This window comes from Tasmannia lanceolata, unplaced genomic scaffold (genome assembly GCF_043159265.1).
Source record: "Tasmannia lanceolata isolate RefF3 unplaced genomic scaffold, GAP_Taslan_0.1 ptg000037l, whole genome shotgun sequence".
NCBI classification, from domain to species: Eukaryota; Viridiplantae; Streptophyta; class Magnoliopsida; order Canellales; family Winteraceae; genus Tasmannia; species Tasmannia lanceolata.
The window spans coordinates 12,747,695-12,772,694 of NW_027518714.1; the positions used below are offsets into that span (position 1 = coordinate 12,747,695).

A 25,000-nucleotide genomic window follows, 5' to 3' on the forward strand; every position below is an offset into this window, starting at 1 on the left:
ATATCATATGAAAGCTTAAGCTGTTGGAGAAGGCGTTATTTATTCTTTTATACTTTAACCTCCCTTATAAACGAGTACTCATCATCCCATCCTAGATATTTGATCCAACAACAGCTCACTTTTTGAGGAGCTGCTATTGGATCAAATATCAAGGGTGGTACTTCTATCATACCACAGTTACATGTTTATGTGCCCCTCATCATATAATTTCTCTTAATTTAGGGGTATTTTAGTAAAATAAGTCATATACATTTTTTTTAACCATACCTAAGTCATATACATCTTTTTGAACCATTCCTATTTTTTGTATTTTTCATTCGGGAAATGATATATGCGCTAGGTGTGTTGATAAACATGCGCTCCACTTGTTTGTGGTCTAGCACTTAAAGGGTTTTAAGCGCTTTTTGAGAACCGTAATATCCTCTGACATCATCCCTTTAAATACTACACGACAAACAAGTGGAGCGCATGTTTATCAAAACACTTGGCGCAAATATAATTTCCCTTTTCATTCATCTCTCTCAAGTCTCAATCACCCTCCTCTCGTCATTCCCTAACTATCTAACCATTGGCTTTAAGTCCATAGCCCATCGTCTTGCTCCCTCTACGACCCACCCTCACAGCTACCGGTCACATTTGCATTCGCCCTTTTAGAGAATTTTAAAGGTGTAAAATGTAAGTAGGAGGACACTCCGGTTTTAAATGGGTCGTGACCGAGATGTAGGAAGTAGGACCCGAAGAACACTCCGAATCCGATCCGACCGATAAGAAATTTTAATACATAATGACTCGGACATAGGTGGATCCGTTGGCACTCCTACTGTTGGATATTTTTAAAATATTTTATTTTCTAAAATAGAAAATTGTGTTTTTTTCAAATAGACACTTACTTTTGTGTGAAATAGTATTTCCAATCAAATGACACTTGTGTTGTCAAAAGGTGTTATTTTTAAAACGTATGGGTACTTTTCTTTTGAAGGAGTGCCTTCATATCCTTTCACTTTTTGTAAAAGAAAGGGTTGGGGTCTCATTTTATTAAGTCTTTTCTCCTCGTACTCTATTTCTCTTTTTTTTTCAAGGGCATATTAGTTGCTTTGAATTTGGGGTGCAGCTCTTATTCCTAGTGCAGGCATTGTTGGAACTTATTTCCATATTAGCCCCTTGCATAAGTGGGGAAACTAAAGTCTTTAGAAAGCTTCGGCCCCTCTCTCTCTCTCTCTCTGTTCTGAACAGTTTTTGCTCATCAACCATACCGATTGATGCCCGGTTTTATGGCATCCAAACAGACCCACAAAGCAAGGCCTAAAGAATGAATCATTCAAGATGGGAACCACTGTGCTAGTCTGTGCGCCATTGTTGAATTCCAATGAAGTTGCACCTTACCTTGTATGCGATGATCATCTCAAAATGGACGGCTCCAACCGTCCAATCAATGATAATTTTGGATTACTTGAAATCTTGGTGGACCCACAACATCTCCTAAGTGACATGTAGAGGGGTGGCGTACCAGATGAACGGTTCCGATCATGTGACAGCCCCACCAGTAAGATCTGTTTTTGTATGGAGTTCTGCATTAATTGAACGACCCAAAACGTTTCAATAGGGTTGGAATCTTTAACCTCATGAGATGAGTTTTTTGAGGGGTGGCTTAGTTGTATGGTCCAACACATGAACGGTTTAGATCATCAATGGTGACCATCTACTATGAGAATTGTGCAATCAAGACTGATGAATGAGTCAAAAAGTCATGAGGGGACCCACATGGTCTTAGTCCCATGCCAGCCAAACTTATGGTCGCGAATGGACGGATCTGATCAGATAGACGTGTCCCTAAAGATTAAATGTTAGCCTGTGATAAGTTAGGAGAGCCCCATTTTCAAGTTATCTAGGTATCCTATAGTTTCCATAATTTTCATGTGTTTAGTTCACAAAAGCAGGGCCGGCTTATGGATCTCTCTCTCTCTCTTCCCTCTCACTCTCTCTATATTGGTAATGACACCCTTCCACTTATCTACGAGGTTGACAACAAACAGAACTTTATGCATTCATTAACCATAGTCCCTTTCAGATGTTTCGGAGGGGGCTACAATATACTGATCAGTACAAACATACTTATGACACATTAATACCTTCAGTTTGCTAAATAATATTACTGAGCATATCCCCATCTGACTCGTTCACTACAACCGATTGGAACCTCAGTTCATAACACGTTAATACGAAAACCATAGTTAGTTATTAAACTATGTCCATTCTCATCAGTTGTAAAACTTTTTCCTCCTACTTTTCTCTGGGCTACAATTCCAGAAACTGGAATTTCCAGTTTTAAGGTGATAAACATCAGTTTTTTGAGAGAAAATTTGAAAGAACAACCATCGGATCAATCCCAAATCTCAAATTTTATGGGATGATCCATGGGTTAGTGGAGAATATAATGGGACCGGCTACTCGCCAGAAACAGGTCAACAGCAGCAGTGCATTTTTGGGTGACTGCCCAGAGTAGCAGGTTTTCTATAACATATCAATTTTCACTAGATTCGAAAGGCTTCAACAGGAAGTTTTGATACCAACTGTTATTCTTCTACTTATAGAATACGATCACATGGATCTTTAGTCATTCAAAAGAGAAAAAGAAATGTATACTTACGGCCATTATCGGGCTCCTCACTTTTCCTGGGTTGAACAGAGAGAGACCTTCCTTTCTTTTTCCAAGCTTCCAGGTTTCAAGAACATCCAACAAAGCCACCCCAGGCCTACAATCCCATTATAATTCACCTTACTGTGAATTTTGTGCAACCAAAATGACGTCTTCCGCACTTCCTGAATCAATCTGAAAACAAAAATCTATTTCCCGGTCCTCTAAATTGAAAGCACACAAATCATGATAATGATCATCCCAATTGTAGATTGTAAAATAAATGTGATTTCCTCTCAAGCCCCAAAACTTGAAGTCGATAGCAGAGAGAGATTTAGAGTCAATGCGACTAACAAAGAGCATTTGATCGCCCAAACTTTCTACCGCGACCCAATTCCATTCAGCACTGCTCCGATCTAGCTTAAACACCCTAAAATCCTCCTCTTCAGTTTCTCCGATCAACAATAATTCTCCACCAGACTCCACTAACTTCTTCAAGTGCATCTTGGCATAGCGAAAGTTTACTGGGCACTTCATTCTGCATCTTGGGTTGGGACTTAACACCCAAACTATGAGCCCCGCTTCGCTAGTTAGGATATACAACCGACCCTCAGAAAATATGAAATCTTCACAATATTCTTCTACTTCTAAGAGACTCCATGTTTTATCTCCTAATCTATAGAAACCAAGCTTTTCAAATTCAGAATACCCCACAATCATGCATTCATTGTAGTTGACGATGTTATTGTTACTGTCTAAAATAGGGGCTGATGATAAAATAGCCATGCGAAGGCCTTCCACTTCTTCACAAAGTGGCGGAAGTAGTATTTGAGTGTTTGAGAATGGATCCAATAGAGAGTATTGATGATCCATATCTATTATCAACCATCGTTCAAAAGAACCACAACACCTTCCCCTGGGAGCACCCTGATTAGGTAACCTGAAACACTTGCCATCAGAAAGACTGTAGAACCACTCCAAACTATCTCCCCAATTTCCTCGTTCTGTGAACAGTAGAAGAGGGACTTTGGGTATCTTTCTTACAAAAGAACTCCATGAGACACAAACCGCACCGAGAAGGACAATATCCTTTAGATCGAACCCCTTTATAATCAACTCCAACAAGTCCTCGGGAAGATCACACCAACTCCTCACATCACAGCTATCCATTCTTTCTCCTGGTTACCACTTGACTCTTGAAAAAACCACTAAGAACTCTATTCAGTGATTCGGCGCCTGAAATCCAAAAGAACCAAATCAGCATAGATAAAATAAAATAAAATAAAAGAATGGGGCAGAATGGCATGACTCTAGAGAATGTCGAAAAGGATGAGGGTAACACCTCAATGCTAGAGTATCCTCCAGCCTCTCCAAGCTTTCTGGTCAACACATCGTTCAGCTCTGCAAGGAAAACTCAACATCAGCAAGCACATGGAATTGATGTCAAAGGAAAAACTATCCAAAAAATAGATAGGATTAATGTGAATGATCCTGATTCCCACATACACGGTTGAAAAGATTTCATATTATGTAGTAAAAGTTTAATTTACGGTGAAGTTTCATAAAATGGAAAATGATTCTCATCGGGATAAAGGGGATGAATAGGCCAAATTTGGGCAGCACATGCACTATCAGAAGCATAATCCATAGGCCTCACTATCAATAAAATATTAACACTTCTTTTGGCACCATAAGCGCAGAATCACAATGTAGCGTAAACTAAAAAAAATTAAACAGTACAGCAAGGTTTTCATAGACTAATAAATAGTTCTTAAAAGATCAATGTAATATATACAATTACAGAGCTAATGAAATTTGATACTGCATCTTACAATACATTAACAAAAAAATCTTAACCTCTTCACTATAGTCTCCTTTAGTAGATTGCCACATTTTTTAATTCCTCTTGGCTGGAGTTCCAGTGCCCTATTATGGTTATTACATTAATGAATACTAAGGTTTTATTTCCCAAAAAGAGGACCTGTTCACAAATGCCTATTAGTAAATAGGAACTTTATCAATTTTTTCTATCATCGAAATTCATACTGGATGTTAAAAAATTCAAAACCGATTCAAAATCAATCTTTCAGCTGAAAGGAAATTAAAAAAAAAAAAAACTCAAAATCGGCTGAGCCACTATCGACATCCACGAATTTAAAGTCAACAGCTGATTTTTTTAACATTGGTATAGCCATATAACAGTATGAAAAAATTAATATAGTATCTGAAAATTTAATAATCTAGAGCTACTGTGAGCCAGATTCCAAAAATCTATTTAGCTAGAAAGACATTGAGGGAGACGTAAAGAAACTGGACTCCAGTGTACAGATTTTGGCATAGAGCTCTTTGAATAGAAATAATTTGAAAAGCGAATTCCACCTAACACAGTAACACTTTCTTTTGAAGCTTTCAACAAAAGAGAGAGAATCATGATAATTATTGTTCATTTTAGTGTTGCTTTTAGGACAGCATATTCATGTTCCTGGATATAAATGGTAAAAGTTATATATAAATAACTTACATTTTCATACATGTGAGTTGTTTTTCAATGTGTCATTTTTACATGTTGTTGGGGCTTGAATATGGATCAACATTTTCATTTGATTTAATTCGTTCTTTTATTATTTTTTCCATGTTTGTCTCTTTTCATGATTTTTCTTTGCATATCCATCTTTCAGTAGTAGTGTGCCGTAGAGGTAGACTTATATAATATACTACATTGTGTTCTAGAAGTCAAAAAACAAATATCAATTAGTAACAAACTAGCAGTATATCAATATCAGGACTAATGAGATGCGGAAACATGCAGACACAAGACAACAGTTTTAACAACAGCATGTACAGATTATAATTTATATAGAGAACAAAATATAGGAATCTGTTAAAAGTATTCCAAAAATGTTAAATAAATGTATAAAGGATTCCTATCTTTTCACATGTGCCACCACTCACATCCTAAACAACAGCTACAATTCAAACTACTACCAATATACAAATCATCTGACTACAAGATATTTTCTTATATATCCAAGGTATTTGAAAGTCATGTAGTGTTTATGATAACTGGCACACCATAAACTCAGATGTTTACTATTAACAAAGCTGTCTTCAAGACAGGCAATTCAATCTGCTTCCATCCAAAATTACATGGGTTTATTGAAGAAACTATGCTTGAGACGACAAATGGCTAAAGGGACTTTGACATCAGGTAAGATCTTCGACATCTGATGTTCTACCCATTGGCAATCAAGCCCGGTCTTGTCTTAAGGTGGAATAGGCTGTCTTGTCTTAAGGTGGAATAGGTTGTCAGAATTTACAAAGTCAAACAAGGTAGTTTTGAAAATATTCAAAGATATACATCTGATGTTTAAAAAGAATATCCATTCTAAGTTTGAAAATGGCAATCCTTGTTCAATCTCACTTACATATTGTAGCAAATATCCATTAAAATATCCACGAAATATAGGACGTCTACAAAGCACAATGAATATATATATATAGACACACACACACACACACACACACACACACATTTGATGTTTAGAAAGAATTTCAATCTAAGTTTGAAAATGGCATTCCTTGTTCAATCTCCCATACATATGTTTAGAAAAAATTTCATTCTATGTTTGAAAATGGCATTCCTTGTTCAATCTCCCATACATATAGTAGCAAATATCCATTAAAATATCCACGAAATATAGGACGTCTACAAAGCATAATGATTTAGAGATCAATCTTCAATTCATTTGGACAATTCCTATCCAATCAATGTTAATCTTGAATAGCGAAAACACATTCTGTTGAGGGTGGATGCATTGACTTGTAGAAAATTAGAAACCACTTTGAATTCAATTCTTAAAGAAAAGAAAATATTATTTGGGAAATTCTGGAGTAATCCTTCGATGCAATTTCAAAAGGAAAAGAAAATATTATTTTAGAAATTCTGTACTTATGCTTCAAAAAGAATACACGACAATAATCTCTTCAATGTTAGAACTGCAACTGTCATTTAAAATGAATAGTCGAATACTTAAGTGTTACACCATGTTACTAATGGAAATATGAGAAAAATATAGATTAAGACACTCAATGATCAAAGTCATACTTAAATATGAGCTATTCGTTGGCTCCCAACCCTCAGTAAATGTCTCCTTTGGAAGCTCTACCTCAACTAAGGCAATGTCGCAAAATCAAGGCATAAATATGAAATCAATTAGAGTTAGAAAACCATGGTGACAGGGACGATCAGGTTTAGAAGCAGGAGCATGAGCAAAATTCTGGAGCAAGAAGAGAATGCTTCTTGCTCCGACTCAAGAGGGGTGATTAATGCTACAGAAGAAGAGAAAATAGGGGCTAACACTTTATTTTTACAAAATGATAAAAAAATGGAGGAATGATAAAATGAAGGGCGCCCCTGCAAAAACCAGATACAAGGTCGCTCACATTGGTCAAACACAACAAAGTGCATTAATAACGGGCATAGAAATGTATGAAAAATAGTGCAAACAAATAGAACAATAGGAGTGGCCAGTGCACGAGACTCTTGTCATTGCGGGGTCTGGGGAGGGCTAGATGTACGCAGCCTTTACGGGCTTTGTAGAGAGGCTGTTTCCGTGACACGAACCCGTGACCACCAGGTCACAATGGAGCAACCTTACCATTGCGCCAAGGCTCGCCCTCTACAAATAGAACAATAAATGCACTTCTTTCAAAAGGACCAATAGGGGCGCCCTGGTAGTTGGTTTTTTGCAAGGGCACCCTTCAGTTTATCATAACTCTAAAAAATGGTACACAAGTTACGAAGTTAAATAAATTCAAGAAATAAGCTACGAGAAATAGGTTTTAGACTCACAGAGAGCAATGAACAAGATAGTTTCAACACCCAAAAGAAAAACCAAGCATATTCACAACATCTTCAATAATCAGTACGGATCCACCAAAATGAATAGTACGAAAAATAAACAGCAGAAAAAATATTAAGAATACTGGTCTTCTACCATTTTAGAAAGCAGAAGACCCTGAAACTGAATTGGGTTTTATATGGACAGATATGCAGGGGTAAAGCAGAGATGAAAATGACAAAAATGGTGCTATGAAGGGGGGCGCAGCCTGAAGATTCATCAAAATATGGAAAGGATTTCTTCTGAAGATCATCTAAAAGATTTTATTTGTCTTATGTAATAGTCTTTGTATATTGATGACACGAAAATCGATTCTCACATAAAAGGGGCAAAGCATGCCTTAAATATCAAAGAAAGAGCATAACCTCATATGGAACTACTAAATGAAAACCTTAGAGGTTAAAGAAAAGAAAATATTATTCTATAGGCTGGTGAACAAGCTAAGCACAACACTTAGCACACTACATGGATCACCCAAATTACACTTTCAGCTAGAAACAAAGGAACCAACATGACCCATTTACATGACTGACAAAATCAAGGGAATTGACATGAAAATATACAGAAACAACAACTGTCTGTGGCAAGAAAAAACAAAAGGAGAGGTGAAGAAAACTTCACATTTTTAGGATATCAAAACAAATAAAACTAAATAAAGAGAAATCCATGAATATCCAAAACAACCTACATGTTATGAGGGGCATCAAGTGGATAGGTTCTCTTTTGTCACGAAACCTATGCTAACTGAGAGGTGGAGATGTTAAGAACACAGCAGAGAACTCAAAATATCCAATGTAAATAGCATGCATAGTTCAGGTATCTATTCTAGCAATGACCCACATTCCATTAGGACCTCTCTAATCACTAAATAGATATAAACAAGGACAAAACATTACCCTCCCAAACGAAAATCACCTAGATTATATATCCAAACAAGCCAGCTCAAAACCCCACCTAATGAGGCCACCTGCTGGCATCACCACAATCATCCTTTGGCCTTCATCCTATTATTCTGCTTCTTGGTTTTCTTTGTAGATGATTGTTAGGAATATGTTTGTATCACGCAGTGATCATAAGAAGTTGTTGATAATTCATCGAAAATGAAAGAAGCTCTCCATCTATTAAATGAACTTAACAATAGGCTCAAGTGGAGTATCAGCCATCTATGCATCATAAATACGGGCAATAACTACCAATTAAGATATATTTTTTTCAAGAAAGAATCACCAGATCACAAACATTAAGCTGAGAGAGCTCAAGAAACCAAAAAAGAAGAAGAAAAGAAACCCTAACTAGATAATAATGGGGGAAATACCATTAAAAAAAAGAAGAAATAATGGCGGAAATGAAAACAGAACAGAGAGAATAAGAAAAAACAAGAAAAATTTCAGAGATGAATAAGAACATTCAGCATCGCATAAAAGGAAATAGAGGGGATATAGATTAGGAAATTGGAAAAACGAACCTGAGGTGAAAAAGGAAATGGGAAACTAGGAGAAGATAAAACCCCTCAGAGAGGAAAAGGAAGGCGTGGCGTTTCAAACTAATAAGGGTGTCGATGAGACTCCAATGGACCTTCCGAATCCGAAATTAAACGGATAGGATCTAGACAGATTATTTACCGGGTGGAACCAAGGTTATTACCGATCGGATCCAGAGAACCAACAAATGCCCAAAAGGATTATACTCTCTTATGAAATTACCCTCTAATTCTTTTTGGGAGATGATATTTTCACCCCTAGCAGTACGCCATGCGCCCCCTTTGAAGTGATTTGACGGGAACTGTGGGCAACCTTAACGCTTTTTGACGTCAGAAGCATGTTAAAAATGGGGCGCATGCGTACGGTAGTGGGGTGAAATACCACCGCCCTTCTTTTTAAGGCAAACACTTTGAAAACGGGATTCCGATTGGTGGGGCCACTTTGAAAACAAGAAATGAGTCCTTCAAATACAGTGGGGCCCACATTGTTTGGGTGATCCAAAGCATTTATTTGATTGGCCCTCGCATAGAAAGGTTTCTAGTGTTGGGACCTGTAGAACTCACCCTTTAGAGCTATCAGTTAAGGGGAGGGTGCCCAAGTCCTTTTTAAACCCATCGCCTATATCTAGTTTATTCTGAAGACACTTATTGTGAAAATGTTACTTCATGTCTTTATCTTTCATAAAAGTAGGCTCTGGTAATCTTTCGTGAATATGGTTTTTTTCTATTCGGTTCTCTTAATTCATTCCATCTTTCTCTAAGTACATGTATAATAGTTGCTATTGAACTTCAGGTGTAGCCCTTGATCATAGCATATGCATTGTATCCTCAAGGACTTTATTTCTTGATAGCCAACTGCATAAGTGGGGGAAAGAAAAGTCTTCAAGAGAGAAACTTAATTGGATTGCCTTGCCTTTCTCCCATTCCTATAACTCATTCGATTTTCTCGTTGTGTTGTGTTTATTACGTTGACTATTTGCATCAACTACCATGTGATCATTCATCATACCAATTTCTCCCAACAGTGAACCACATAGCCGAGGTTCCATCAAGAAAGGATGTTTCATGCCTAAGATAAAGGATTACAAAAATCAACCATTTAAGCCATGTTTGTTTTGGATTTTGACAACGGATTGCCAAAAGTGATTACGAGACTCAAAATTAAATGTAAATTTGAGTCCAATAATTAGTTTTGGACCGGCTATCGGTTCTCAAAATCCAAAACAAATAGGGTCTTAGCTTTTCTTGGCACAACCCTAAACAAGGCTTAATTTAGGCTTGATGGACCAAGGGCCTAGATCATTGATCAATGTGTTCTCAATGGCATCTAAGTGTCTTTTAGGAAGAGAGTAAACATCTGAGTTTAGTTTAGGTAGGTGAAGGGGCATGCATGGGAGACCAAGACTGTTGATCTTTTAGAACATCATGGGACGACCCACATGGTCTTGGTCCCATTCTGAACTGGCATCCCATGTCTAAAATAAGATACCATTACTACAAAAAAAAGAAAAAGTTCAGCTTTTCTAGGCAGAACCCTAAACAAGGCTTGATGGATAACGGCTTAGTATTATTTGATAAGCTGGAGATGGCGTTATTTAATCTTTTATACTTTGACACTTGCCCTCAGGTGTAGCCCCTCCTTTTAGGGTGGGCCCTAAATGTGGCCCCTCTTTTGGGTTGCCCATTACAGGTGATTTTTTTTTTTAATATATCAAAGAGTTTTGAACCGAGTAAAGTTGCTCTGTATACCATGTGAAACAACCAATTACTCCAAAAGTCCCAAGAAATGTTTCAAAACTTACTTTATAGCGAGGTAAGTTTATAAACAACAACATTACAAGGCACGCTCGTGTTAAGATTATGGTAACACAACTTGATAGTTATAGAAGCTGATGAACCACAGATCTTATCCTTTGGATGGGTCCATTGAAATCCCTAAACAACCACAAATCTTATCCTTTCGATCAATCAGATCATCTGGATCCATTGACACCCCTAAGCAGACAAAGTGAAGGGATTTTTTTTTGATGGGTGAACAAAAGAAGAAGAAGGGATGAATAAAAGAAGACAAAGTGAAGGGATGAACAAAAGAAGAAGGGAATTGCCAGGCAATTTCGTGGAAAGCCATTGGCTGATTTTTGCAGGAGAGAATAGCATGGGAGATATTGTCTTATTCATTTAATTCATCTGAGGTGGCTGCTCCCACATGCAAAAGTCAGCCGCAATATGGTTTTCCTCGAAGTTGCTATTAAATCCCAAAGAATAAAAGGGATTTGCTAGGGACCATTGCGGATAAGCTGTTGCATGAAAGAGCAGTCACCTCAGATGAATTAAATCAATAAGACAAAATCAGAGCCTATGTGGCTGTTCTCACATGCAACAGTCCATCCTCAAAATGCCTTCTGCGCTGGTCTCTAGCAAATCCCAATTAAGTTCACATTTTTCAATTTTGTAACAGGGTAAATACAATGTCTAGGGTCCACCATATCGAATGGTTCTAATTCAGTATCTTATCACTAAAACTCTTTGAAAAGCCTCCTTTTCGGATGAGCCTCTTGTCCAAACAAAGCCATGGCATCCACGAGCTCGCCCGTGCTTCACAATCTCCGTCTCCCAAGTGCGCACTATGCACAACAAAGAACCTCGTCCATGGTGCACGCTAGCAAACGTGCGCCACAACTCCGGCTCCCCGGCCGGCGCTTGTGTTTGTTTCTTCTAACAGCATCAACGGTGAGAAATTTTCCGGCATTGGCGGAAGATATTCCACTATTTGGGTTGAGAAAGAAACTGAGGAATGCGGAGAAAGAGGCGGAGGAGATTTTGAGAGAAGGAGAGGAGGCGGTGGAGAAAGGGATCGAAACAGCCGAGAGAGGGATCATAACTGCTGAGAGAGAGATCGAAACGGCCGAGAAGGAGATCGAAACGGCTGCGAGCTTTGCATTTGCTGGGGATTTGACGCAGGCTGGGGTCGTAGCTGCCGCCGAGATTGTGGGGGTTGTTGCTGCTTCTTCTGTCGTGAATGGGATTCTTGGGTCCGAAGGTTAGAAACCCTAGTGGTTTTCTTTCGTCTTTTTTTTTTTTTTTTTTTCTGTATCTTGTTTATCAAAGGCACGATCTTGTTTATCAAAGGCACGGTGAAATCTTTTTCATTTTTTTGCTGTTTTATCCGCTCCAAGATTTCATTTACAGTGCTGCTGCTATGTGGGAATTTATACTTTTTTTTTTGGGCTGCTGATAGTAGCACTACCATGTTTTAATAATTGCACAAACTCAGCTTGTCTTCTATTTTTAACTTGCTTCAGACAGCTTTTTGGGAACTGTAAAACCTTTTGACAGCTATTTAAATAACAAAAGACAAACCAAAATGACCTTGTCCAATTATCAAAACATGGCAGTACCAATATTGTAATAACATGGAGGGGTGGACATGGTTCCGATTAAAACCGAAGAACCGAACCGAACCGAACCGAACCGGCTGCAATTTTCTATTCGGTTCTGGTTCCCAGATCTGGGAACCATTGGCTTTCGGTTCGGTTCTAGGTTTGGGGACCTGGAACCAAGAGCCGAGCCGAACCCGGCTGTTCTATTAAGTATTAACAAAGCGGGGGCGTTGGTGATATCATTGTTGAAGCCAAGAATTTGTTAATTCTATAACAAAGCACAGGGCTGCTGATATCATACTTGAGTCTCTAATTTTTTTAGGGAGATGATATTTTCACTCCCCTTGCATTACATGCACGCTCAACCCAATTTGATGTGAAAAGTGGGCAACTTTATGTCAAATCAGGTTAAAAGGGGAGCGTGCATGTAATGCGCCGGGGGGGGGGGGGGATATCATCACCCTTTTTATAAGACAAAAAAGTAAAATCTAAGAAACCCTAGACCTGCTTTGAAAAGTGCAAACCCTTTCTATTTTCTCCCTTTCCGCCTCCACTGTTCGTCCGGCAACTCCGGCTTCGATTTCTGCCGTGAAGAAGAAGAAGAAGTAGGTATGTGTTAATCTCTCTTTCAATTTCTGGTTTTCTCTTTCTTCTTAGAGAAGCTTTTGGAAGGGTTTTGGATTCTCTTTCAATTTCAACCTCCTTTGGAAAGGATTTGCTAGCGTCCATCGCAAAAGGCATTTCATGGATGGGTTGTTGCATGTGAGAGTAGCCACAGAGGCTCACTTTTCAGCAGATTTTGTCTTCATTCACAACGTGGCTGCTCTCACATGCAACAGCCCATCCACCAAATGCCTTTTGAGATGAAAGGAAAGAGTTTTGTTTACCGTTTAGTCCGAAAATCAATTGGTTTTCTTTGCAGGGTTTTGTTTACGGTTCGGTACTTCGTGCAAAAAAATTTACTTGGAAAATTATTTCATTTTTAAAAACATATTTTTTACTTCAACAGACCCAGAGCCGAACTGATTAAATTCGGTTCTGGTTCGGTTTGGTTCCAGGTTTCATTGGTTCGGTTCTGGTTCTAGATTTTGGGAACCGATAGGGAGTGGTTCGTTTTTGGGTTTTCCTCAGAACCGAACCGAACCATGTCCACCCCCTAATAACATGTATAATATTGTTTATGTTATCATTGTAATATTGTCCTAGTATAGGGGCATTTAAGTCATGTAATATTGTATTTTGTATATAAGGAATTACTGGTGTGTGGGTTGCAGATTATCTCAATCTTGAAATTTATCATGGTATCAGAGCAGAACTGATCCTTTGAGGCCTATTTTTCCTCATCTTTCTAATTCCAAATTCTCCAAATCTGCAAAAATCTTTCAACGCCTATTTTCTCTCTTTTCCACATCATTTCTCTCTTTCTTTTTAATGCCTATTTTCCCTCTCTCTCTTAGTCTAATTTAACTCCTTTTCAACACCATAATTTTCTCTATATCTAACATCTATTTTCTCTACATCTTTCAACATGGAGGGGTGGACATGGTTCCGATTAAAACCGAAGAACCGAACCGAACGACTGCAATTTTCTGGTTGGTTCTGGTTCCCAAATCTGGGAACCATTGGCTTTCGGTTCGGTTTTGGGGACCTGGAACCGAGAACCAAACCGAACCGGCTGTTCTATTAAGTATTAACAAAGGTGTTGGGGGGGGGGGGGGTTGATATCATTGTTGAAGCCAAGAATTTGTTAATTCTATAACAAAGCAAGGGGCTGCTGATATCATACTTGAGTCTCTAATTTTTTTAGGGAGATGATATTTCCACTCCTCTTGCATTACATGCACGCTCCCCTTTTAACCTGATTTGATGTGAAAAGTGGGCAACTTTATGTCAAATCAGGTTAAAAGGGGAGCGTGCATGTAAGGGGGGGTGGGTGGGTGGGGAGGGGGGGGGGATATCATCACCCTTTTTATAAGACAAAAAAGTAAAATCTAAGAAACCCTAGACCTGCTTTGAAAAGTGCAAACCCTTTCTATTTTCTCCCTTTCCGCCTCCACTGTTCGTCCGGCAACTCCGGCTTCGATTTCTGCCGTGAAGAAGAAGAAGAAGTAGGTATGTGTTAATCTCTCTTTCAATTTCTGGTTTTCTCTTTCTTCTTAGAGAAGCTTTTGGAAGGGTTTTGGATTCTCTTTCAATTTCAACCTCCTTTGGAAAGGATTTGCTAGCGTCCATCGCAAAAGGCATTTCATGGATGGGTTGTTGCATGTGAGAGTAGCCACAGAGGCTCACTTTTCAGCAGATTTTGTCTTCATTCACAACGTGGCTGCTCTCACATGCAACAGCCCATCCACCAAATGCCTTTTGAGATGAAAGGAAAGAGTTTTGTTTACCGTTTAGTCCGAAAATCAATTGGTTTTCTTTGCAGGGTTTTGTTTACGGTTCGGTACTTCGTGCAAAAAAATTTACTTGGAAAATTATTTCATTTTTAAAAACATATTTTTTACTTCAACAGACCCAGAGCCGAACTGATTAAATTCGGTTCTGGTTCGGTTTGGTTCCAGGTTTCATTGGTTCGGTTCTGGTTCTAGATTTTGGGAACCGATAGGGAGTGGTTCGTTTTTGGGTTTTCCTCAGAACCGAACCGAACCATGTCCACCCCCTAATAACATGTATAATATTGTTTATGTTATCATTGTAATATTGTCCTAGTATAGGGGCATTTAAGTCATGTAATATTGTATTTTGTATATAAGGAATTACTGGTGTGTGGGTTGCAGATTATCTCAATCTTGAAATTTATCATGGTATCAGAGCAGAACTGATCCTTTGAGGCCTATTTTTCCTCATCTTTCTAATTCCAAATTCTCCAAATCTGCAAAAATCTTTCAACGCCTATTTTCTCTCTTTTCCACATCATTTCTCTCTCTCTTTTTAATGCCTATTTTCCCTCTCTCTCTTAGTCTAATTTAACTCCTTTTCAACACCATAATTTTCTCTATATCTAACATCTATTTTCTCTACATCTTTCAACATGGAGGGGTGGACATGGTTCCGATTAAAACCGAAGAACCGAACCGAACGACTGCAATTTTCTGGTTGGTTCTGGTTCCCAAATCTGGGAACCATTGGCTTTCGGTTCGGTTTTGGGGACCTGGAACCGAGAACCAAACCGAACCGGCTGTTCTATTAAGTATTAACAAAGGTGTTGGGGGGGGGGGGTTGATATCATTGTTGAAGCCAAGAATTTGTTAATTCTATAACAAAGCAAGGGGCTGCTGATATCATACTTGAGTCTCTAATTTTTTTAGGGAGATGATATTTCCACTCCTCTTGCATTACATGCACGCTCCCCTTTTAACCTGATTTGATGTGAAAAGTGGGCAACTTTATGTCAAATCAGGTTAAAAGGGGAGCGTGCATGTAAGGGGGGGTGGGTGGGTGGGGAGGGGGGGGGGGATATCATCACCCTTTTTATAAGACAAAAAAGTAAAATCTAAGAAACCCTAGACCTGCTTTGAAAAGTGCAAACCCTTTCTATTTTCTCCCTTTCCGCCTCCACTGTTCGTCCGGCAACTCCGGCTTCGATTTCTGCCGTGAAGAAGAAGAAGAAGTAGGTATGTGTTAATCTCTCTTTCAATTTCTGGTTTTCTCTTTCTTCTTAGAGAAGCTTTTGGAAGGGTTTTGGATTCTCTTTCAATTTCAACCTCCTTTGGAAAGGATTTGCTAGCGTCCATCGCAAAAGGCATTTCATGGATGGGTTGTTGCATGTGAGAGTAGCCACAGAGGCTCACTTTTCAGCAGATTTTGTCTTCATTCACAACGTGGCTGCTCTCACATGCAACAGCCCATCCACCAAATGCCTTTTGAGATGAAAGGAAAGAGTTTTGTTTACCGTTTAGTCCGAAAATCAATTGGTTTTCTTTGCAGGGTTTTGTTTACGGTTCGGTACTTCGTGCAAAAAAATTTACTTGGAAAATTATTTCATTTTTAAAAACATATTTTTTACTTCAACAGACCCAGAGCCGAACTGATTAAATTCGGTTCTGGTTCGGTTTGGTTCCAGGTTTCATTGGTTCGGTTCTGGTTCTAGATTTTGGGAACCGATAGGGAGTGGTTCGTTTTTGGGTTTTCCTCAGAACCGAACCGAACCATGTCCACCCCCTAATAACATGTATAATATTGTTTATGTTATCATTGTAATATTGTCCTAGTATAGGGGCATTTAAGTCATGTAATATTGTATTTTGTATATAAGGAATTACTGGTGTGTGGGTTGCAGATTATCTCAATCTTGAAATTTATCATGGTATCAGAGCAGAACTGATCCTTTGAGGCCTATTTTTCCTCATCTTTCTAATTCCAAATTCTCCAAATCTGCAAAAATCTTTCAACGCCTATTTTCTCTCTTTTCCACATCATTTCTCTCTCTCTTTTTAATGCCTATTTTCCCTCTCTCTCTTAGTCTAATTTAACTCCTTTTCAACACCATAATTTTCTCTATATCTAACATCTATTTTCTCTACATCTTTCAACATGGAGGGGTGGACATGGTTCCGATTAAAACCGAAGAACCGAACCGAACGACTGCAATTTTCTGGTTGGTTCTGGTTCCCAAATCTGGGAACCATTGGCTTTCGGTTCGGTTTTGGGGACCTGGAACCGAGAACCAAACCGAACCGGCTGTTCTATTAAGTATTAACAAAGGTGTTGGGGGGGGGGGGGTTGATATCATTGTTGAAGCCAAGAATTTGTTAATTCTATAACAAAGCAAGGGGCTGCTGATATCATACTTGAGTCTCTAATTTTTTTAGGGAGATGATATTTCCACTCCTCTTGCATTACATGCACGCTCCCCTTTTAACCTGATTTGATGTGAAAAGTGGGCAACTTTATGTCAAATCAGGTTAAAAGGGGAGCGTGCATGTAATGGGGGGTGGGTGGGTGGGGAGGGGGGGGGGGGGGATATCATCACCCTTTTTATAAGACAAAAAAGTAAAATCTAAGAAACCCTAGACCTGCTTTGAAAAGTGCAAACCCTTTCTATTTTCTCCCTTTCCGCCTCCACTGTTCGTCCGGCAACTCCGGCTTCGATTTCTGCCGTGAAGAAGAAGAAGAAGTAGGTATGTGTTAATCTCTCTTTCAATTTCTGGTTTTCTCTTTCTTCTTAGAGAAGCTTTTGGAAGGGTTTTGGATTCTCTTTCAATTTCAACCTCCTTTGGAAAGGATTTGCTAGCGTCCATCGCAAAAGGCATTTCATGGATGGGTTGTTGCATGTGAGAGTAGCCACAGAGGCTCACTTTTCAGCAGATTTTGTCTTCATTCACAACGTGGCTGCTCTCACATGCAACAGCCCATCCACCAAATGCCTTTTGAGATGAAAGGAAAGAGTTTTGTTTACCGTTTAGTCCGAAAATCAATTGGTTTTCTTTGCAGGGTTTTGTTTACGGTTCGGTACTTCGTGCAAAAAAATTTACTTGGAAAATTATTTCATTTTTAAAAACATATTTTTTACTTCAACAGACCCAGAGCCGAACTGATTAAATTCGGTTCTGGTTCGGTTTGGTTCCAGGTTTCATTGGTTCGGTTCTGGTTCTAGATTTTGGGAACCGATAGGGAGTGGTTCGTTTTTGGGTTTTCCTCAGAACCGAACCGAACCATGTCCACCCCCTAATAACATGTATAATATTGTTTATGTTATCATTGTAATATTGTCCTAGTATAGGGGCATTTAAGTCATGTAATATTGTATTTTGTATATAAGGAATTACTGGTGTGTGGGTTGCAGATTATCTCAATCTTGAAATTTATCATGGTATCAGAGCAGAACTGATCCTTTGAGGCCTATTTTTCCTCATCTTTCTAATTCCAAATTCTCCAAATCTGCAAAAATCTTTCAACGCCTATTTTCTCTCTTTTCCACATCATTTCTCTCTCTCTTTTTAATGCCTATTTTCCCTCTCTCTCTTAGTCTAATTTAACTCCTTTTCAACACCATAATTTTCTCTATATCTAACATCTATTTTCTCTACATCTTTCAACATGGAGGGGTGGACATGGTTCCGATTAAAACCGAAGAACCGAACCGAACGACTGCAATTTTCTGGTTGGTTCTGGTTCCCAAATCTGGGAACCATTGGCTTTCGGTTCGGTTTTGGGGACCTGGAACCGAGAACCAAACCGAACCGGCTGTTCTATTAAGTATTAACAAAGGTGTTGGGGGGGGGGGGGGTTGATATCATTGTTGAAGCCAAGAATTTGTTAATTCTATAACAAAGCAAGGGGCTGCTGATATCATACTTGAGTCTCTAATTTTTTTAGGGAGATGATATTTCCACTCCTCTTGCATTACATGCACGCTCCCCTTTTAACCTGATTTGATGTGAAAAGTGGGCAACTTTATGTCAAATCAGGTTAAAAGGGGAGCGTGCATGTAATGGGGGGTGGGTGGGTGGGGAGGGGGGGGGGGATATCATCACCCTTTTTATAAGACAAAAAAGTAAAATCTAAGAAACCCTAGACCTGCTTTGAAAAGTGCAAACCCTTTCTATTTTCTCCCTTTCCGCCTCCACTGTTCGTCCGGCAACTCCGGCTTCGATTTCTGCCGTGAAGAAGAAGAAGAAGTAGGTATGTGTTAATCTCTCTTTCAATTTCTGGTTTTCTCTTTCTTCTTAGAGAAGCTTTTGGAAGGGTTTTGGATTCTCTTTCAATTTCAACCTCCTTTGGAAAGGATTTGCTAGCGTCCATCGCAAAAGGCATTTCATGGATGGGTTGTTGCATGTGAGAGTAGCCACAGAGGCTCACTTTTCAGCAGATTTTGTCTTCATTCACAACGTGGCTGCTCTCACATGCAACAGCCCATCCACCAAATGCCTTTTGAGATGAAAGGAAAGAGTTTTGTTTACCGTTTAGTCCGAAAATCAATTGGTTTTCTTTGCAGGGTTTTGTTTACGGTTCGGTACTTCGTGCAAAAAAATTTACTTGGAAAATTATTTCATTTTTAAAAACATATTTTTTACTTCAACAGACCCAGAGCCGAACTGATTAAATTCGGTTCTGGTTCGGTTTGGTTCCAGGTTTCATTGGTTCGGTTCTGGTTCTAGATTTTGGGAACCGATAGGGAGTGGTTCGTTTTTGGGTTTTCCTCAGAACCGAACCGAACCATGTCCACCCCCTAATAACATGTATAATATTGTTTATGTTATCATTGTAATATTGTCCTAGTATAGGGGCATTTAAGTCATGTAATATTGTATTTTGTATATAAGGAATTACTGGTGTGTGGGTTGCAGATTATCTCAATCTTGAAATTTATCATGGTATCAGAGCAGAACTGATCCTTTGAGGCCTATTTTTCCTCATCTTTCTAATTCCAAATTCTCCAAATCTGCAAAAATCTTTCAACGCCTATTTTCTCTCTTTTCCACATCATTTCTCTCTCTCTTTTTAATGCCTATTTTCCCTCTCTCTCTTAGTCTAATTTAACTCCTTTTCAACACCATAATTTTCTCTATATCTAACATCTATTTTCTCTACATCTTTCAACATGGAGGGGTGGACATGGTTCCGATTAAAACCGAAGAACCGAACCGAACGACTGCAATTTTCTGGTTGGTTCTGGTTCCCAAATCTGGGAACCATTGGCTTTCGGTTCGGTTTTGGGGACCTGGAACCGAGAACCAAACCGAACCGGCTGTTCTATTAAGTATTAACAAAGGTGTTGGGGGGGGGGGGGGGGTTGATATCATTGTTGAAGCCAAGAATTTGTTAATTCTATAACAAAGCAAGGGGCTGCTGATATCATACTTGAGTCTCTAATTTTTTTAGGGAGATGATATTTCCACTCCTCTTGCATTACATGCACGCTCCCCTTTTAACCTGATTTGATGTGAAAAGTGGGCAACTTTATGTCAAATCAGGTTAAAAGGGGAGCGTGCATGTAATGGGGGGGGGGGGGGGGTGGGTGAAAATATCATCACCCTTTTTTAAAGACAAGAAAGTAAAATCTAAGAAACCCTAGACCTGCTTTGAAAAGTGCAAACCCTTTCTATTTTCTCCCTTTCCGCCTCCACTGTTCGTCCGGCAACTCCGGCTTCGATTTCTGCCGTGAAGAAGAAGAAGAAGTAGGTATGTGTTAATCTCTCTTTCAATTTCTGGTTTTCTCTTTCTTCTTAGAGAAGCTTTTGGAAGGGTTTTGGATTCTCTTTCAATTTCAACCTCCTTTGGAAAGGATTTGCTAGCGTCCATCGCAAAAGGCATTTCATGGATGGGTTGTTGCATGTGAGAGTAGCCACAGAGGCTCACTTTTCAGCAGATTTTGTCTTCATTCACAACGTGGCTGCTCTCACATGCAACAGCCCATCCACCAAATGCCTTTTGAGATGAAAGGAAAGAGTTTTGTTTACCGTTTAGTCCGAAAATCAATTGGTTTTCTTTGCAGGGTTTTGTTTACGGTTCGGTACTTCGTGCAAAAAAATTTACTTGGAAAATTATTTCATTTTTAAAAACATATTTTTTACTTCAACAGACCCAGAGCCGAACTGATTAAATTCGGTTCTGGTTCGGTTTGGTTCCAGGTTTCATTGGTTCGGTTCTGGTTCTAGATTTTGGGAACCGATAGGGAGTGGTTCGTTTTTGGGTTTTCCTCAGAACCGAACCGAACCATGTCCACCCCCTAATAACATGTATAATATTGTTTATGTTATCATTGTAATATTGTCCTAGTATAGGGGCATTTAAGTCATGTAATATTGTATTTTGTATATAAGGAATTACTGGTGTGTGGGTTGCAGATTATCTCAATCTTGAAATTTATCATGGTATCAGAGCAGAACTGATCCTTTGAGGCCTATTTTTCCTCATCTTTCTAATTCCAAATTCTCCAAATCTGCAAAAATCTTTCAACGCCTATTTTCTCTCTTTTCCACATCATTTCTCTCTCTCTTTTTAATGCCTATTTTCCCTCTCTCTCTTAGTCTAATTTAACTCCTTTTCAACACCATAATTTTCTCTATATCTAACATCTATTTTCTCTACATCTTTCAACATGGAGGGGTGGACATGGTTCCGATTAAAACCGAAGAACCGAACCGAACGACTGCAATTTTCTGGTTGGTTCTGGTTCCCAAATCTGGGAACCATTGGCTTTCGGTTCGGTTTTGGGGACCTGGAACCGAGAACCAAACCGAACCGGCTGTTCTATTAAGTATTAACAAAGGTGTTGGGGGGGGGGGGTTGATATCATTGTTGAAGCCAAGAATTTGTTAATTCTATAACAAAGCAAGGGGCTGCTGATATCATACTTGAGTCTCTAATTTTTTTAGGGAGATGATATTTCCACTCCTCTTGCATTACATGCACGCTCCCCTTTTAACCTGATTTGATGTGAAAAGTGGGCAACTTTATGTCAAATCAGGTTAAAAGGGGAGCGTGCATGTAAGGGGGGGTGGGTGGGTGGGGAGGGGGGGGGGATATCATCACCCTTTTTATAAGACAAAAAAGTAAAATCTAAGAAACCCTAGACCTGCTTTGAAAAGTGCAAACCCTTTCTATTTTCTCCCTTTCCGCCTCCACTGTTCGTCCGGCAACTCCGGCTTCGATTTCTGCCGTGAAGAAGAAGAAGAAGTAGGTATGTGTTAATCTCTCTTTCAATTTCTGGTTTTCTCTTTCTTCTTAGAGAAGCTTTTGGAAGGGTTTTGGATTCTCTTTCAATTTCAACCTCCTTTGGAAAGGATTTGCTAGCGTCCATCGCAAAAGGCATTTCATGGATGGGTTGTTGCATGTGAGAGTAGCCACAGAGGCTCACTTTTCAGCAGATTTTGTCTTCATTCACAACGTGGCTGCTCTCACATGCAACAGCCCATCCACCAAATGCCTTTTGAGATGAAAGGAAAGAGTTTTGTTTACCGTTTAGTCCGAAAATCAATTGGTTTTCTTTGCAGGGTTTTGTTTACGGTTCGGTACTTCGTGCAAAAAAATTTACTTGGAAAATTATTTCATTTTTAAAAACATATTTTTTACTTCAACAGACCCAGAGCCGAACTGATTAAATTCGGTTCTGGTTCGGTTTGGTTCCAGGTTTCATTGGTTCGGTTCTGGTTCTAGATTTTGGGAACCGATAGGGAGTGGTTCGTTTTTGGGTTTTCCTCAGAACCGAACCGAACCATGTCCACCCCCTAATAACATGTATAATATTGTTTATGTTATCATTGTAATATTGTCCTAGTATAGGGGCATTTAAGTCATGTAATATTGTATTTTGTATATAAGGAATTACTGGTGTGTGGGTTGCAGATTATCTCAATCTTGAAATTTATCATGGTATCAGAGCAGAACTGATCCTTTGAGGCCTATTTTTCCTCATCTTTCTAATTCCAAATTCTCCAAATCTGCAAAAATCTTTCAACGCCTATTTTCTCTCTTTTCCACATCATTTCTCTCTCTCTTTTTAATGCCTATTTTCCCTCTCTCTCTTAGTCTAATTTAACTCCTTTTCAACACCATAATTTTCTCTATATCTAACATCTATTTTCTCTACATCTTTCAACATGGAGGGGTGGACATGGTTCCGATTAAAACCGAAGAACCGAACCGAACGACTGCAATTTTCTGGTTGGTTCTGGTTCCCAAATCTGGGAACCATTGGCTTTCGGTTCGGTTTTGGGGACCTGGAACCGAGAACCAAACCGAACCGGCTGTTCTATTAAGTATTAACAAAGGTGTTGGGGGGGGGGGGGGGGTTGATATCATTGTTGAAGCCAAGAATTTGTTAATTCTATAACAAAGCAAGGGGCTGCTGATATCATACTTGAGTCTCTAATTTTTTTAGGGAGATGATATTTCCACTCCTCTTGCATTACATGCACGCTCCCCTTTTAACCTGATTTGATGTGAAAAGTGGGCAACTTTATGTCAAATCAGGTTAAAAGGGGAGCGTGCATGTAATGGGGGGTGGGTGGGTGGGGAGGGGGGGGGGGGGGGGGATATCATCACCCTTTTTATAAGACAAAAAAGTAAAATCTAAGAAACCCTAGACCTGCTTTGAAAAGTGCAAACCCTTTCTATTTTCTCCCTTTCCGCCTCCACTGTTCGTCCGGCAACTCCGGCTTCGATTTCTGCCGTGAAGAAGAAGAAGAAGTAGGTATGTGTTAATCTCTCTTTCAATTTCTGGTTTTCTCTTTCTTCTTAGAGAAGCTTTTGGAAGGGTTTTGGATTCTCTTTCAATTTCAACCTCCTTTGGAAAGGATTTGCTAGCGTCCATCGCAAAAGGCATTTCATGGATGGGTTGTTGCATGTGAGAGTAGCCACAGAGGCTCACTTTTCAGCAGATTTTGTCTTCATTCACAACGTGGCTGCTCTCACATGCAACAGCCCATCCACCAAATGCCTTTTGAGATGAAAGGAAAGAGTTTTGTTTACCGTTTAGTCCGAAAATCAATTGGTTTTCTTTGCAGGGTTTTGTTTACGGTTCGGTACTTCGTGCAAAAAAATTTACTTGGAAAATTATTTCATTTTTAAAAACATATTTTTTACTTCAACAGACCCAGAGCCGAACTGATTAAATTCGGTTCTGGTTCGGTTTGGTTCCAGGTTTCATTGGTTCGGTTCTGGTTCTAGATTTTGGGAACCGATAGGGAGTGGTTCGTTTTTGGGTTTTCCTCAGAACCGAACCGAACCATGTCCACCCCCTAATAACATGTATAATATTGTTTATGTTATCATTGTAATATTGTCCTAGTATAGGGGCATTTAAGTCATGTAATATTGTATTTTGTATATAAGGAATTACTGGTGTGTGGGTTGCAGATTATCTCAATCTTGAAATTTATCATGGTATCAGAGCAGAACTGATCCTTTGAGGCCTATTTTTCCTCATCTTTCTAATTCCAAATTCTCCAAATCTGCAAAAATCTTTCAACGCCTATTTTCTCTCTTTTCCACATCATTTCTCTCTCTCTTTTTAATGCCTATTTTCCCTCTCTCTCTTAGTCTAATTTAACTCCTTTTCAACACCATAATTTTCTCTATATCTAACATCTATTTTCTCTACATCTTTCAACATGGAGGGGTGGACATGGTTCCGATTAAAACCGAAGAACCGAACCGAACGACTGCAATTTTCTGGTTGGTTCTGGTTCCCAAATCTGGGAACCATTGGCTTTCGGTTCGGTTTTGGGGACCTGGAACCGAGAACCAAACCGAACCGGCTGTTCTATTAAGTATTAACAAAGGTGTTGGGGGGGGGGGGGGGGGGTTGATATCATTGTTGAAGCCAAGAATTTGTTAATTCTATAACAAAGCAAGGGGCTGCTGATATCATACTTGAGTCTCTAATTTTTTTAGGGAGATGATATTTCCACTCCTCTTGCATTACATGCACGCTCCCCTTTTAACCTGATTTGATGTGAAAAGTGGGCAACTTTATGTCAAATCAGGTTAAAAGGGGAGCGTGCATGTAATGGGGGGTGGGTGGGTGGGGAGGGGGGGGGGGATATCATCACCCTTTTTATAAGACAAAAAAGTAAAATCTAAGAAACCCTAGACCTGCTTTGAAAAGTGCAAACCCTTTCTATTTTCTCCCTTTCCGCCTCCACTGTTCGTCCGGCAA

At 39.2% G+C, this 25,000-nt stretch overlaps 2 protein-coding genes across 3 annotated transcripts; one reads left to right on the forward strand and one right to left on the reverse strand.

The window, feature by feature from the left end:
* Positions 1 to 2,456: 2,456 nt before the first annotated feature.
* LOC143861065 (putative F-box protein At4g22180) lies at positions 2,457 to 9,118 on the reverse strand. Of its 2 annotated transcripts, none has more exons than XM_077371952.1 (3): positions 9,002 to 9,118; positions 3,978 to 4,036; positions 2,457 to 3,871 (listed from the first exon to the last, which is right to left on the reverse strand). In XM_077371952.1, the coding sequence occupies exon 3, from the start codon at positions 3,803 to 3,805 to the stop codon at positions 2,777 to 2,779; it is 1,029 nt and encodes a 342-aa protein (XP_077228067.1). In that variant the 5' UTR covers positions 3,806 to 3,871; positions 3,978 to 4,036; positions 9,002 to 9,118; the 3' UTR covers positions 2,457 to 2,776. The 2 variants fall into 2 exon arrangements, with proteins under 2 accessions (XP_077228067.1, XP_077228068.1); XM_077371953.1 differs by lacking the exon at positions 9,002 to 9,118 and adding an exon at positions 8,491 to 8,510.
* Positions 9,119 to 11,537: 2,419 nt separating this feature from the next.
* YCF37 (homolog of Synechocystis YCF37) lies at positions 11,538 to 12,165 on the forward strand. The gene has a single exon (XM_077371697.1). It carries the CDS (start codon positions 11,588 to 11,590, stop codon positions 12,059 to 12,061), a length of 474 nt encoding a protein of 157 aa, XP_077227812.1. The 5' UTR covers positions 11,538 to 11,587; the 3' UTR covers positions 12,062 to 12,165.
* Positions 12,166 to 25,000: the final 12,835 nt, after the last annotated feature.